The sequence below is a fragment of the Strix uralensis genome, chromosome 6, assembly GCF_047716275.1.
Source record: "Strix uralensis isolate ZFMK-TIS-50842 chromosome 6, bStrUra1, whole genome shotgun sequence".
In the NCBI taxonomy this organism is placed as follows: Eukaryota; Metazoa; Chordata; class Aves; order Strigiformes; family Strigidae; genus Strix; species Strix uralensis.
Window position 1 is genome coordinate 27,027,527 of NC_133977.1, and position 16,253 is coordinate 27,043,779.

A 16,253-nucleotide genomic window follows, 5' to 3' on the forward strand; every position below is an offset into this window, starting at 1 on the left:
TCTCTGATGAAGGTCAAGAAGAGAGAAATGTTTTCTGAAGTGCAGGAGACCCTTCCCCCCACCTCTGTAAATATTCTGAGAACCATCTCAGCCTGTGCGACATTCAGACTAAATTCTTTGTATTTTTCCAGGCTTTCAGGGTGAGAGTGTGTATGAGAAGAGCATTGGAAATGAAGACTTGGGCTGTGTGTAAGGCTGAGAGATCACTAACAAGAATTTCTCCTCCATAGGGATAGCCCTCCAGCTTCTAATTAAAAGAGATTTTCCTTGCTCTGATGAGCTTGGGACATACTGATCTCTTATGGTGACTGATCAGCTTTCACTGGAGCTAACAGGCCTCCTATTCCAGGTTTTGTCTAGCACAGAAGGAACTAATTGTTGGTTTTGCTTGGGCTGGTCTCTCTGTATGTGTAATTATGCTACATCAGCTCATACCCTAGTTGCAGAAGAGGCTGGCATTTTTTCTGTAATGAAGTAATTTTTAGATTTGAATGAGCCAATCGCGAGGCATGCTTCTGTAGGCAAACACTTCCCATTCTGGAACATTTACAGACCCATCCCCAAGCTGATTTGTGGATTCAGCTCAGTGTGCCAGAAAAGATACACCATTGTTCTAGAGAAAAAAAGACCACTATTACAATGAACTGTAACTTGAGTCTAATCGTTTTTAGTTTATTTCTTATTCCCTGTCCCCAGCATTAGCTTTCTTTGTTTCTTTCTGTACCTTGATATTCAATGTTTGTTACCTGCCAGTGAATTTGTTAGAAGTTGATTGGATGGACAGAATATCTTTCTGTGCTGTCTTCACGTATTGTAAGTGCCAGGTATGGGGAGGAAATGCACTAAAGATTTCATCCTATACAAATTTTATTATCTTTCAAAGAACCACAGACTTGCATTGCTCAGCATTGCCCATACTGAAAGATAAATATCTGTTTTCTGTTCTGATGTGTCATTATATATCTGTAACCCTGATTTAACTGAGACCAGAATTTGCTCCAAAATGAATATGTAGTGGCTGATGAAAACAATAATAATTGCATTCTGTCTGTACTATAAAATACTTTTTTGTTATATCTCATTGAATTGATGCCTCTAATTTGAGTGAACAAAACAAGACTCTGTCTTACAAACCTTATAAAGAAGGGGAACCTTGCTGTCAAACCATGCAATGCCAGGACCCCAAAGGCTTTTACGCACCCTCCCCACAACAACGTGGCTACTCCAGATTGCAATTCTGCTCTTCTAGCATGTGTGATAGTTAAAGCCAATAAAGCATTAAATTAGTAGAGATATTTCCTGGTCAACATACCTTTAGATATTACACAAGGTATTTGGTGATGTTTCAAAACAAGAATCATCTGTCAGCTTCCAGCCTAGCTTTTCTTCCCTTGCCCAAGATGTACTCTTGGTACATGATGTCTCCCTTCCCAGACCTCTTTTAACTTCCTGTGCCTCTATCAGAGAATTTTTTATTCCCACTCTGTCCAGCCTTGTGAGCTTCTCATTGTGTGAATTTTTAAAAATCAAAACCAACCTTGTATTTTCTCTCTTTTTTTTTCCTGATGTTTTTGTTGTTGTTTGTTCTGCTACTTTCTTTTCATTCTCTGCTCACTCCAGACACTCTGGGTAGGTCTGTTCTTAATAATTTGCAGAAACTTATTTATTTTATTCAGGCAAGACTTCGTCTTTGGCAGCCATCCCATTTGGAGGCAGGCACTTCACCTCCAGTCATGCTGTCCTTGCCAACACCTATATAAAATATTACCACACAAGCAAATGGGGAACTGATAATCTCAAACAGAATTTGTAAATTTTATGTAGGCTGTATTATTCATTCTCTCTACACTAAAAAGTCTGATACCTTGAATCTAAGAATAAGCATTTGTTGATTGCCAGCTGTTCATCTGGCTGGTCCTTAATCTGGGACACTGCTTGTGTCTGGTACCTTTTGGCGGCTGAAGGACTGCCACCAAGTCCTTTGAGCACATGCTTTGATATGTTGTTATATTACCAGGGCCTAGTAAGAGCTACAAAGTGACCTTGTATATTGAAAGCAAAAGCACTGGGTGTTGGAGCTCCACGAGGCTGTAGACGTAGCGACAATATTAAAGGACACATACACAAATGTAAATTAGAAACAGGGAAATAAAATGTTTTTGATGGCACTTATAGGAGGATTTTTTTCTTAGTATGAGCAAACATTTTTGGTTGACTCCACTTCTTTTTGACCTTACATAGAGTACAGTGTCCTCACAGAGTTGCATCTTCACCAGCTGAGGGAACATAATCTAATCGATGCTTTTTTCATGCCACAGGAAATTTCTGTGCCTTATAAAGGACACTCCAAGGTATAGAAAGCAGTTGAAGGAGACTTAGGAATATTGTTATAAATAGAAATGTTAAGATACGGTTCCACAACAGCCTAAGCTGGGCTAAATTCAGCCTAACATATTCCCATCTTTCCTGCCAACTCTGTCTGTTTTTCCTGCTCCCTCCTGTGACCTGGGCTCCCACTCTGGACTGGGCAGCCACACGGTTCAAGGGGCCCACCCAGGTGAAAAGTAGCTCCCCACCTTCTCCATGGAAGGTGATTGGATTTTAATTGGATCATTTTGAATCAGTGCACTGTTTGTTTGGACATGACTCCTGGAAGGAGTGCAGGGGTGGGAACACAAGGGCAGAACAAAGGTAGGCTTGACGTAATCCAGTTTGAGCTGCTATGAAGCTACACATAGGCTGTGTAAACACTAGTAAAATGGGATGTGCCTGGGAATATTTCCAGGCACTAGTATGAGACTGTCTATGCTATTAAACTGTTAAAATGCTCCCTGGCATGAATTTGACCTCTTCCAATTAACAGTCTCTGCAAACAATTTCTGGGCACAATTTGGTTGCTAGAATGGTCCCAATAGGCAATTTGCAAGCGTAAACTCTGGTCTTTCTGTGCCAGTTGGCCTCAAAGCCCAGGAATGTTTCCAGGCATGTTGAGTTTAACTAGTATAGACCCATCCCTACTGTCACATTCTGCCCTAAGATTGCAGCTACCACCAGTCTGAAAAGGGAGGTCTGATCCTTGCTTGATGAGAGCAACCTAGTCCATATGAGCTAACTGGGGTAGGATTTCTGACTGTAGGAAAAAAGGAAAAAAAGGATATATATTTTCAGGCCAGCAACACAACTGATAAAATTATAATTTTGTGCTGCACTGTGTAGAGTCTGTTGTAAACCTTTATGATAAGAGAGGGCTTGTCCTGAACAAATGATTTTCAAAACGGACAATAGCAGAGCATAAAAGGTGGGAAGAGATGAAATCTGCAAATAAGAAATTTTATTTCCTTTTAATAAGGTTGTAAGAAATGCATATTTTGCCTTCATTCCAGACTGGGAACAGGGAAAAGAGATAGCAACAACTTGTTATATTGTTGTATCTGTGCTGTAGAATATTTGGCCACTTATTACACAGAGTTAAAGCTGACATGATTTTTTTTCCAAGTCAGTTGCAGAACTGGGAATGTAATTATTCCTACTTCTACATATTTCAAAAATCCACAACTGTAACATTTCCTTTTCAGGTTGCAATGTTAATAAATGTACTCTGTATCTTGAATTACTGAAGCCAGGTTCTCAATTATAGTAAGTGATTGCTTTTTGGTTTTTTTTGCAGTTGCCTTTACAAGTTTCCCTCCACATCATGAAATCTGAAAAAATGGGATTTTTACATCTGTCCAGGTATACTCACTTAGCAATTGTAATGATCCATCTACCTAACACACTCCCTCAGGGAACAATTAAAGACATTATTTTAGAGGACCCTTTTAAGAGCTGCTGTACACAGGAAAACCCGCTCTCTTGGCTGGGTTGCTCTAGGACCCAGAGTGACTGGGATTGACAGAAATCTTCACCTGAATGAATTTTCCCCTTATACCTTATAAGGAGTCCAGGAAAACAAGGAAGTGATAACCATGTTCACGTTACTTTATGCACAGCTTGTCTGCTTTACCTGCCCAGGTAGCCCTTGTTTTCACTTTTATTTATGGTCTGTCCCAGTAGGGTTGAAGTTTCCTCACAATCCAGTGTAGGTGACATCTGAAAACACCCTCCAGGAATATATGTTTTTTACGACATTCTACTTTTACGCGGACGATAATTAACATGCTAATATTTTTTTGTCACGCAGCCAGCACTGAAAACGAATGGGGATTGAATTGCTTTGCCTCTGTTTCCTATTTCTGCAAAGGAATAACTATGTGCAAGGTAAGGCTCAGAGGTAGGGAGATCCATTTCAAAACCATTTTTGCATTGTTTCTTGCTTGAAGTTGATATGAAATAGCTTTCTGTCTTCTGTATTTAATCATTCCTTTCTGTTTAATGACTTTTTTTTTTGACAGACTGCTGACAGACCCTGCAAATTCAGCTATGATTTATATGGTCATTACATAGCACAACATGTATGAAAGAGATGGGCATTTGAGCAATTTTGGTTATACTAATCACTGTTTGATCCACTGAGAAACTTAATATTATACATGTGACTGAGTGTTTCACTGGTACTTGCACAATAAATTAAAATCATATCAAGTTTCTACAGACCCGAGTGAAGCAATTTTAAGCATATAGAGTGAACATAAATCTGTTCTTTTAATATTCCTGGTTATGTTGGAAATGTCTTATTTGCACCATACCAGAAACACATGTAACACTTTATCAGGTGCACTGGAGAAAACAAGGAACATTCTCAGTGAATGCCATCCATAAAGCATGCAAAAGTAAGTATGTTAATTGCCAGCAACTGTGGTTTTTTAATTTTCATTAGAGAGTTAATCTTCTACCAATAGAAATACCATTATGCAGGAATTTTATCAATAATTCCAAGTATGGATAAATGTGTACATTTTTCACTTCCCATGTTCACTAAATGACAAGATTCTTCATAAATTGAATGATTAAACACATGTTAATAGTCTTTTATCTTCTTGGATTTAAATTTAGGAACCTGTTCTCAGGAAAGCACAGTGACTTGTGAAGATTGTTTGCTTTCCGGACCACACTGTGCTTGGTGTTTTCAAGAGGTAGAGTAAATGATACCAAAAAAATTTCAAAGTAAGACTTGAAGTGTTTGTAGTAGCTCTGCCTGATGAAGTATTGACTTAATTGGGTCAGCCTGTGGTTTTGTAATGCATGCAGTGCTTGGTGAAGCCCTCCTAGGGATCAAAAGTGGAATTCAATCTAGACTTTATGGTCTATTATTCATTGTTGTCTTTTTTTTTTTTTTTTTAAAAAAAAAAAAACAACCTTCCTCATCTAAGCAGAAAGAGAACTGCTATTAGAGTGGCTCAGGTCATCAGCCTCAGGGCTGATTCACCCACAGCACTGATGATGAAGCACCAGACATCAAGTCAGAGACGAGACTGCATCTTACATATTACATGCCAAGACAGACAGTGTAAACAGAAGGTGGTCCAGTCAGTTTGCATATACAAATTATTAATCTGTGGTTAATTTTAAGTATGATGGTAGTGTCAGTTTTATAATTAGTATGCTATAGGTGTAAGTGTTTCTTCTAAAACATTGGGCTTAAAAAAAAATCTGTATCTGTTTCACATATACCTGTTGCAGACTTTCTGTGTAACCCCGGGCAAGTCACTTAACATCTCTGCTTTTAAAACTTTCACCTGTAAATGGTGATAAAGAATATCTCCCTATTTCACAGTAAATATTCCAGGTTTTAGTTCATTAATGTTAACAAGATAGTCAGCAATTAAAAACTTCCCAGAAATAATAGACGAATAAGTCTCTTTCATGATAGTTCTGGTTTACACATTTGCTGTTAAAAGTATGTCTTGCTTTTCTGAATAGTAAAATGATACCTATGATGGGACTAACATACTGCTTTATGCAGTAGCTGACAGAGACCAAACAGCACTTTTTAAAAAAAATAAGTTTGCTAAAAATAATACAGCCGTTTGCAAAAAATGTTACCATGGGAAAAAAACCTCACCCACATTGGTGTGTTTGCAATAGTTTTTATGTTTGTACTTAACAATCAAAACAGGATTTTCTTGAAATGAAATCTGATCACATAATTTTGACTACTGCCATGTATTTTCAGAAAACAAAAATGAAACACAATTTATTGGTTTAAAAAAAGACCCAGCTGTGGAACTATTGAAAACTTCAGAGTAGTGAACATGATTTTTTTCTTTGTTCACAGGCTCATTCACTTGTTTCCTAGAGAACACACATCAACAGTGCAAAAGATGTAGAAGCTTTAGCGTCAGAGTAAACACAAGTGCCTCTAAAGAAACCACTGTTTTCTGTAGGATAAAAACACACCTTGTATTTGAAATATGAGTTTGCCTCTTCACATGTGTTTTGAAAAGCCAGCAAATCAAAGTGTGTAACTAAAGGAGATGATATGGATCTCCCTGTGAAAGTTTTATAATGGTACATGATTTTTATGCGTCCTGTATTCAGGAAGCAGTTGGCAAGAGTTTTGCCTGAGCAAAGACATAGATTCGGTCGGAAGAATAATAAACCTCTGTTCCCATCAGGTGTCTCAACGTTGCTTCCACCAAAATATATAAGATCCTTGATAATTTTCAAGCATGAAGTGTGACATCTTGGTGGAAAGAAGGGTCCCAGTTCTGGTTTTAGTAGGTTTAAAGTAAATTTGTTTTGCTTTGGATGGAAAGTTTTTCAGTGACTGAATTCAGAGAATATTTGTGGCTTAATGGCTGAACCCCAGGTTGCTTGCCCACATCCAGGAGTAAAGAATGGCCCCACGGTATGGGCCCATGACCATCAGGCAGGAATTGAATGTTTTGGTGTCAGTTGTGCTGGGCATTGCCCAGGTTTTGGTCAAAAGGTCTTGCAGGCCAGAGCAGTTTCCAGTTCAGGAGGCAGCTGACTGATTTTGAGGATCTAAACTCTAGACATAGCTCTAGGAAATGGTAATAAGGCACAGAAGCCTCTTTGTAAAACTAGCCTTTAACTTCACCGCTACACGGGGATAGTACCTACCCTGCAGCAGTGTTGTGGAAAGGAATGCATATCAAGTGCCTTGAAATGAGTAACAAAAATAAACTGCAAGTTATCCAACTGATATTGACAAGCTTGTGATTTCCTTCGGACAGGAGAAGGTCAAGTAGGACATTGGGCTAAACGTACCCAGATAGACATGGGCACGCTGGGTGCCCCGCTGGCACTGGGGAGCGAGGGAGAGAGGCTGTGGTGCTTGTTGAGCACCAGGCAGAGCAACAAGGACTTGCTATCTGCTTCAGTGAACATATTAAATGAGTGTTGAGGGGAAAGGGTAGGTCAGGAAAAAACAGTGAAGACTGGGTATCCCACCGTCAGTTTGTCACAAAATTTGTAGGAATTTATTATCTGCGAGACCTCTTCTGTTATTAAACACTGTTGTTCCATCAGCAGTTCAAAACTGTTTAGGAAAGACTGACGAATTTGCAGCGTAATCCTGTAATAGAAAAACCAGGGGCTCATAGGGCCTTTGTGTTACCATTCCCAGTACTGCGAGAAGCCAAATGCAGTGAGTGGCACAATTCCCATTCCCCAACAATAGAGCAGTTTCTCCCAGGATACCAAATCAGTATAAGTTACATTAATTATACACCTGTGTGACATGATCCATGAAGGGCAAATTTAGATTTCTGTGCCACCTAGATCTCTTTCTGCACTAGTTTGCACTAACTTGCACCTTTGTTTCTGTTCCCTGCATTGGATTGACCTTTTGTCAGCCAGGTGCTGGTGGCTGGTCGGTAAATACATTTAACTCATCCATTCCTTCTCCTGTTTGCTTTAGAATTACACAGACTCTGATGGAATTCATGGGAGGTGTGATACCCCAGAAAACCTTTTGTCAAAAGGATGCCAGTTGAATTTGATTGAATTTCCCATTTCAGAAGTAGAAATTCACAGAAACAAGCCCCTAACTGTAGCAACCCAGAACACTTCTGATGTCACACAGATTTCTCCTCAAAAATTAACTCTCAGGCTGCGACCAGGTAAGTCACTCAGTTCATAGATGTGGGATTTTTTTTTCAGCCAAGGTGATATATTGAAGCTTCTCAGACTGAATGGTCTAAAAAAAATCTTGATAGAATAAAGATAATCCTGTGTTGAGACAAAAATTATCTGTTGACTCATCAGATGAAAACTAGGTTCAACTGAGTTCAAAATACTTTCAGAAGTGCTGGGTACATCATAAAAATAAGGATTTTTTTTTAGTTCTTCTATTCTCTTGCCATTGAGGTGGCAGGGAGAGAATGAAAACCCCCAGCACCTCCCCAGCCCTGCCTCTGTGCCTCTCCCCTGCAGGTCTGGCAAACAGTGTATCTCAGAGGCAGCATAAAGCCTTGCTTTGAGGATTTACAAGGTACCAGTGACATTTATGGAAACACTCCAGACCTACTTTGGCGTCCCTGAGATGTGATTTTTTCCCGGAGAAAATTTGGAATAGAGAAACATAAGAGACACCCATTTAGGTTACATCATAGGTTTGAAACTGAGAATAAAACCTATGGGTACACTCTGGTTTTCTCTGAGTTTCTAAAGTACATGGTATGTCCCACAAGTACCACCTTTAATTTTAATTAGCTTCATATCGAAATTTTCTAAAGCTGCATACTGCTGAAGTGATGTTCTCATATTTTTTCAAATTATAACAATCAGTTGTAAATCTATGCTTATCACTTTACTGAAGAACAGTTTAGAAAAAAACCACTAGAACTGCTTTAAATTTTTCAGACCCCCATTTGAGTTTTTTGTTGACAGAGAATTTTTGAAGTTATTTTTTAATTCTACTGGTGATTTAAAATACTAGATAACTTTCACCATAGGTATAAGTTTATGAAGAAATTGGCATTGCTCATAACTTCTGTGTAGAAGTGTTAATATGTATCCCACTTTCCCATGACCTTAATAGGACATGAAGAAACAATACAGATCAAGGTTCACCAAACTGAAGATTATCCAATTGATCTCTATTACCTCATGGATCTTTCAGCCTCCATGGATGATGATCTGAATACAATCAAAGAACTGGGTTCAACTCTTTCTAAAGAAATGTCAAAACTGACAAGCAACTTCAGACTGGGGTTTGGATCTTTTGTTGAAAAACCAGTTTCACCATTTATCAAAACTACAGCTGCAGAAATAAACAACCCTTGCAGGTAGGCAGGGAAAATACCTACATCTGTTTGCATGCCAGCATTAAGTCATAATATCAATCTTTAGGATAAAATTCAATTCAGCAATCTCACTGCAACCTCTGCCCTCTTCCAGCTGTAAATGAGTCAGTTTGGAAAACAAGATGGGTTTCTTTTAGTTTCATGCTCTGATCATTATTCTGTGAGTCTTATGTTTTTTGGAGACAGGAATCTGGGAGTGATTCTGCTTTTTAGCTTTTGCTGCTAGTTACAGATGTGCTTAATGGGTTAACAAACAGGTATGCAGAACAATTATGTATTTTTCTTTAATTTGCAGGAATATACATATATATGAGAATTTTATGACATTGCTATACTAAGCAGGTGCAAACTCGAACTCAGCACAGAATAGCAGTTTCCTTTACCCATCAATGTTGTTTTCATTTTTTTTCCCTTAAGATCTAGCATCCCCCAAACCCAGGCTGCCCTAGCCCTTTCCTAACCTATGTGGAGTCGACGCTGTGCTCTGCAGCCTGAAGCAGGACTGCAGCAGCTTGGTGGTGCTCTCTGAATGTCATTAAGGGACTACAGATCCTAATGTGCTTCTGAGAATGAAAATAAGGCACATCCAGGAGCACGGCAAGGACTGCACGTCGTTAACTGGCTGAATTACTATGCTCTAGGAGGCACTTCCCAGGCTTTATGCAGACCTGTCCACATTGCCCACCTCACTTGGATGCTCTTTGATTATCTCAGTTTTTCACTAGATCTACCTCAAACACAGAAGAGAGATACATGACCAAAACCTAATCCAGACAGGCCTGCAAAGTAGCTATTGTAGTGATTTTTCACTCTGCATTATCCATAAACTGTCTCACTTATCTTGTAGAAGTGTACCATATGAGTGCTTACCCACCTTTGGATACAAACATGTTTTGTCACTAACAAATGATGCTGAAAAATTCAATGAAATTGTGAAAGGACAGCGAATCTCTGCTAATATAGACACTCCAGAGGGAGGATTTGATGCAATTATGCAGGCAGCTGTTTGCAAGGTAATTGAAACTTCTAGGTATAGTATTAGTTATTCTGTATATGACCGCTTCTAGTATTATATGATTGTATTTCAAAGCAGCAGATAATTATTTTTTGAGATTTTTTTTATGCAGTCCAAGAACCTTATTAGATTTGTGTGAAAATACTTTTGGCTGTATCAAGTAAAACATGCATATTGCAATATTTTAGTGTTTCTTTTTAATTGGCAGGGATAAAAAACAAAACAACTGTATCATTACCGGGTCTGGTTTTTTAATTGTTTTTTCTTTAAATATTTTTGATTAACTATGTTTAGAGTAGTAAGCAGATTGACATGAACATGGCCAGCCCATGTTATTAAACACAGGAATAGGAAGACAAAATGTTAGCCAAAGACAATGAAATGAACATCATCCCTTAGGAGATGTTGTGATGTTTTTGACACTCCCTTGAAAGTGGTTCTGTTCATTTATCTTGAGGTGCCATTCTCCAAATCTTTTGCTGCTTTTCTATACTCTGAGTGCAATACAGCCTGCTAAACTAATCTATTTTAAATGACAGGAAAAAATTGGATGGAGGAATGATTCTCTACATTTGCTGGTGTTTGTGAGTGATGCTGATTCCCATTTTGGGATGGACAGTAAACTGGCAGGAATTGTTATTCCTAATGATGGGAACTGTCATTTGGACCACAATAACGAATATTCCATGTCAACTGTTCTGGTAATTTACTATGAATTTTGTACAGCTCTTGCATTCTGGAAATTTAAAGACTAACATGAGCAAATTAGAAACCTAATGAAAGTATACCTTTATCACTGAAAAGTGTAAAATTTGGGGAATCCAGATATTTAATGTAATCTATTTTATTTGTACATTTCCACTTTTCAGTAAAAAGAGAAGAGTGTGTTTGTATGGAGTTAGTATAGATTATAACTGGGAAAAAAGAAAGCACAAATTTATTCCTGTTAACCCGGAAAACACATGGAATGGGGCTGACTAGTATTTCCTTCTGCAGGGAAGACAAAATTTGCATTAATCATGTTCCCTGTAAGGGTATGAATTCAGGAGAACTTCAGGAATTTGTAGGACACCGTTCATGTAGGAGAACTTACCAGCTTAACATTCAGTCTTCAAAAATACTGAATATATGCACGATGGTGTTCAGTGGAGGACAAATACCCAGTTGCTCTGGTGCAGTGTTATTCTTTGGGTTTTTTACAGATAGATATATATATATATCTCTCTCACAGGTGCTACTGATGCAAGTGTCCCAGTATGGAGGCTGCCACTGTACTTTTCTCAGAGGGGTTTCCTTAAAAACAGCACGAGTAAATTATATACACTATTTTTTTTTTAATAGATGTAGTACCTAATTATAGTTTATACTATGCAGAGAGTACAGTGTTAATTATGATCATTTGAATGTGTGTTTCATGGGAGATAATTAGCAACTGGATGCACATGAAAAATGGATTGATGTGGCTCTCTTCCGTTTGTTTGCAGGAGTATCCCACAATTGGACAATTAGTCGACAAACTTGTGCAAAACAATGTTCTGTTAATTTTTGCTGTAACAAATGAGCAAGTTCACATATATGAGGTGAGCAAACTAAAATGTTCCGTTTGCCAGTATTTGTTTTAAAGTTCACCCTTTTTCACAGCTGATACAATAATTCTAGTACTAAGCACTGAATTCTACAAGGTATTTATGTAATAAAAATAGCTAGGAAATTTTAGATCAGAGGAAGTCTCTTTTACTTAGGAAGTGCTGCTTCATGTATTAATTTTGATGTTCTCAGATAACTCTTAAATTGGATTTCAAGTTGAATCACACTAATTTTTTTAAGTCAAGGATTGTCAAACTAAGCATTGCTAAACTACTCAGTGTAATCATGATTAGCCTTTTGTGTTTTATAAGGATAGAGAAGGATAGTTGAGCCTTTTCTTACTTTTATAAGACAGGAATATTTTCTGAAAAATGCAGTTGTCTTCACGCTCAACTCTGAGATCATGGGGTTTTTTTTTTCAGCTGACCTGAGAGTTTTATTAATTTTTCTTTGCTTTTTTGTCTCTTTCCAATGAGGCAAATAGGAAATTAACAGCAAGATTAAAACTACAAAACATGATGGACAAAGTCCTCTTCTGTCATGTGTCATTCCTCATGTCTACTGAAGAAAAACACTTCATTACAGGAATTTTTGACATTAGGACTCGCAGAATCCTGTTCTGTGAAGTAATTTCCTGCTCTGTGAAGCCATGTCATGGGAAATGGGAGTCAGGAGAGAGGGGAGAGCAGAGGAGCAGTCATTACAGATATGTAAAATCCATATTTTTAATAAATTGAATATCATTCATACCTGCAGCTCCATCAGTCATCTGTACAGGCACCTGTTTTCAGCCTCCAATAACATAAACCTTCCCGAAGCCCCGTGCTGCTTTTGGCCTATTGGATATTCCAGCTGTGAGCTGAGGCAAAGCCACCAATGGCTGCTTAACTGCTTTTTGCATTGAATGTGAACAAAAGCCCTCTAAGATAAAATAAGAAGGAATGTTGGCAATTCTTATTTCTTTTTCTGCCCGGTTCTGCTGCTGGGAAGAAATCTTCACATGCAAAAAAAAATTCTAGATAAGAATTCAGTGAGGATAATAAGGACTTTTGCAGTTTAAGCTTGTCTGCCTGGCCACATACTGCTGTTTAAAGGGGGACAAGGGGAGAGAAATTGTGCCTCCAGATTTATTCAGGTTGGTTGAGAGGGAATCAATAAGGGTCATCCTGCTGATACAAGAAGCTCGTCTTTCCAAAAGAAAAACCTTCACACAACATTCCTCATTAAAAGCCAAAAGTAAAGGAATGAGAAGAAAGGTGCTTCTCTGGTGTGATACCCACATGGAAAATAGGAAAGAAAGAGTAGGGAAGAAGGTCCTATGTTACAGTGGAGAGAGCGGATGAGTCCTTGAGGTGCTCACCAGCATGAGAGTTTTCTATTTCTATATCCTCTGTGTAACCCAGGGAAGACTCCCCCGTGCTTCTGCAACTGATTCCAGTTGTAGTGTTGTCTTCAGAAAGACTAATATTCCAGGTGTTTAACAAAAATTACAAGAGTCACGTCTGTCATAAATTCTCAGATTACAATCTTGACAATGAAGGAACCCCTCTGCATCTTGGAGCATTGACTGCCTGGCTTTTTTAAAGACTGCACTGAATACAGAGCTGAAGCGTGAAAATTTAGATCAACAATACTACAAGTCAATTACAAGTGCAGTGGGATTCTATAGTCACAGCATAGATAAGTTAAAATTTGTACATTTAAAAACTTTTACTACACCTCATTATTGCTCAACAATTTCTTAATAGGGGCCTAATTAATGACAAGTGAAATCTTCCTGATTTTAATAGGAGCTGCATGAATAAGGGCTGTTCTAGGAGATAGTTTGGAAGTATCTCTTCGATTTACAGAGCCTTATTTTGTCTAAAGAAACTTTTCTCTTACTGATGGCATTATATTTTCCCTTGGAAATTGCTGGTGGTCACCCTCAGAGTTGGCCAACAGTGTTCTTATCAGGGGGTTTCTATTTCAGTATCCCTGTGTCAGTGTTATACCAGTATCAAAGTTATCAAATGTCACCTTTTGTTCACTGGGAACACTAAACAAAGATTTATAGCTAACAAAAAAATGCAAGCCATTGTTAACCTAACTGGAGAATGGTTTCTTCTTGCTACTTTCTTTGTTAGGAAAAAAAGTGCGACTATTTTGTATCTTGTAGGGTATATAGTAATCCCATTCAATATATTCTATCTGCTGCTTTCATCTTTTAATGCTGCTTTCTGTCACTTATTTGGATAGCTGTAGTTGTATGGTCTGCTTTCTATCCTGTAGGCAATGTGGAAAATTAGTCAAAGCAAGTACAGAAATCATATATGTCTCTCAGTGCAGTTTTTCCACACTACAGTATACTTTCAAGAGTATATGTAGGACCTGTAACGAGGAAAATTGTGTCATGTTTTCATCTATGTGAGTCAAATTTTTAATAGAAATGTAAATAACCAAGTATCCATGCTTAAGAATGTAAAAAGAGCAAAGCAAGACAATGAGAGTTATTCTTGTCTTAAGGGCACTGCTCAGGTAGCCTGGAAGACCTGGGAGAGGACCCTAAACTGGCACTTGGGCACCACCATTAAGCCACTCTTGTCTTGGTGGTTTACTTCTTTTAAAAAGCCTCAGTGATGGAGATTCTGCAATCTCCCTCAGAAAACCCTCACAAAGTTAATTATTGTTTGAGGTGGAAAACCTCTCCCCAAATATCTCATCTCAAATCTACTTGAACTTAACATGTAATTATGTCAGATCCCAAAACTGATCATTGCTATTTATAATTCAGTTTTAGGGACAAACATACATTAAAATGACTGTGAGGATTTAGAAAGCACCTCTTTAAATAGACTTGATAGATTCCATTAGTCTTAAGTGCAGTGTTCAGACTGTCAAATATATATTTTATATTTCTAGCCCTGTATAATCCCCAAAAATTTAGCCCAAAATAATTCAGTCATTTAATATTCTTGATCCTCTTCAACTGAATTTTCTAACACACAAATATTATGGATTGCACAAGCACAGAATACATATGCTTGTAACATAGCTGGTGTTAGTTTTGATCCTTCCATGGAACCAAACAGCTATTGCACAGCAATCTAAACGAGGGGGAAGGTTTAGGTCTGATGGTCTCCCTGACCACAAGAACTTTGAAAGTAGTCACACAGAAACATTTATAAGGCCACTCAAAATTAAATGCCAGAGAGAGGATGAAGTTTCTTACACTGAGCCCCGATAAATTGAGATTATTTATAAAAAGGGTTTGCCACCCCCAAAAAAAGGTCTTTTAAAATATGTTCATATATGACTAACTATTTGCATCATTAGTCTCAGCTGAGTCTTACCAAAGCAGCAGGGAATGTTTTTACACGATAAAAGCTATTCACTCTAATCTGTGAATATGGCAATAATAATGATATTTTGACTGTGTAAATCCTATTTGGTATATAAAATGCTTCATGAAGTAGTTATTATTGTTGATATTATTTGTTTTCAAGCAGAATTCTTTAAAAATGTATTCAAACTTAGATAAGGAAAAAGACTCCCTATTTAATCCTGACTAAGCAGCACTTCTTTTGAAACAGAAAGTGGTCTTTTTTGGACAAATTATTTCTTTTTATATCACAGGAGAATACAGCTTGAAAATTGGGTTTTTCAGACTCCATTTCACTGCTGAAAATTGAACTAAAAATACTCCAGTCTCCATACTTGTACAGAATTTCAAATGATTTTTATAAATTTGTCATGACACTCTATTTATGATAAAAATTCTTCTATCACACTGCTAAAAGTTAGACATAACCCCACTGAACTCAGATATATAATTCTCAAATTTCACTAACATGAGAGTATGTCTACAAAATGGCAGTTCACCATTTAATGAATATTTGTTAAAAGACTAAATTCCATGGCATCCTTCGGATGTTTTACAATAGTAACACTCTAAAAACATCAGTCTGTCTCACCCTGTTAATAGTTAAACAGAAGTATTTGCTACAAGGTAGGGTTTAACCAATGGACTGGAGATACACACTTAGACTGAGCTTGCAACGTCATCCTTGTATCACCATGCAGAATAATTTTCTTCAAAGGGGAAAGATAAAACGAAGTCTTCAGAACAGTATATCCCTGCTGTTTGTTTTGCATACCACAGATTAAAGGGTGCTACAGTTTAAATTCCAGGTTTATCACCTTTTCTTATAATTATCTCCCAAAGGGTCCACGTGTACAAAATGCAGAGTTTTAGTATTCTAAGGATCCTTGAGAGAGCACTAATCACAGAAGTCAGGAATGCAAAGTCACCAGCTGTAACATAAAATACAGTTAATCCCAGTGATTTACAATAGTACTTTAGAAATCTAATGAATGATAAGTATTCCATACATAATATATAAAGTAATCACAGGGCTTTTGGAAATGTAAAGTATAACAGGGCTATAAGAGTATCAAATAAT

At 37.6% G+C, this 16,253-nt stretch overlaps 1 protein-coding gene across 7 annotated transcripts in view; it reads left to right on the plus strand.

Annotated features, from left to right (window-relative positions):
• The window catches only part of ITGB6 (integrin subunit beta 6), a 53,986-nt gene that overhangs the window by 13,788 nt on the left and 23,945 nt on the right, over positions 1-16,253 (plus strand). For 5 of the 7 annotated variants that reach the window (XM_074873370.1, XM_074873367.1, XM_074873372.1 and 2 more), the window contains exons 4-11: positions 3,668-3,732; positions 4,181-4,257; positions 4,993-5,072; positions 7,823-8,024; positions 8,945-9,191; positions 10,057-10,222; positions 10,764-10,925; positions 11,709-11,804. In XM_074873370.1, coding sequence (XP_074729471.1) covers positions 4,197-4,257; positions 4,993-5,072; positions 7,823-8,024; positions 8,945-9,191; positions 10,057-10,222; positions 10,764-10,925; positions 11,709-11,804 — 1,014 coding nt within the window. In that variant the 5' untranslated portion in view covers positions 3,668-3,732; positions 4,181-4,196. Of the gene's footprint in view, positions 1-3,667; positions 3,733-4,054; positions 4,079-4,180; positions 4,258-4,992; positions 5,073-7,822; positions 8,025-8,944; positions 9,192-10,056; positions 10,223-10,763; positions 10,926-11,708; positions 11,805-16,253 lie in introns of those variants that run through there. The other 2 variants (XM_074873369.1, XM_074873371.1) reach the window with 2 other exon arrangements.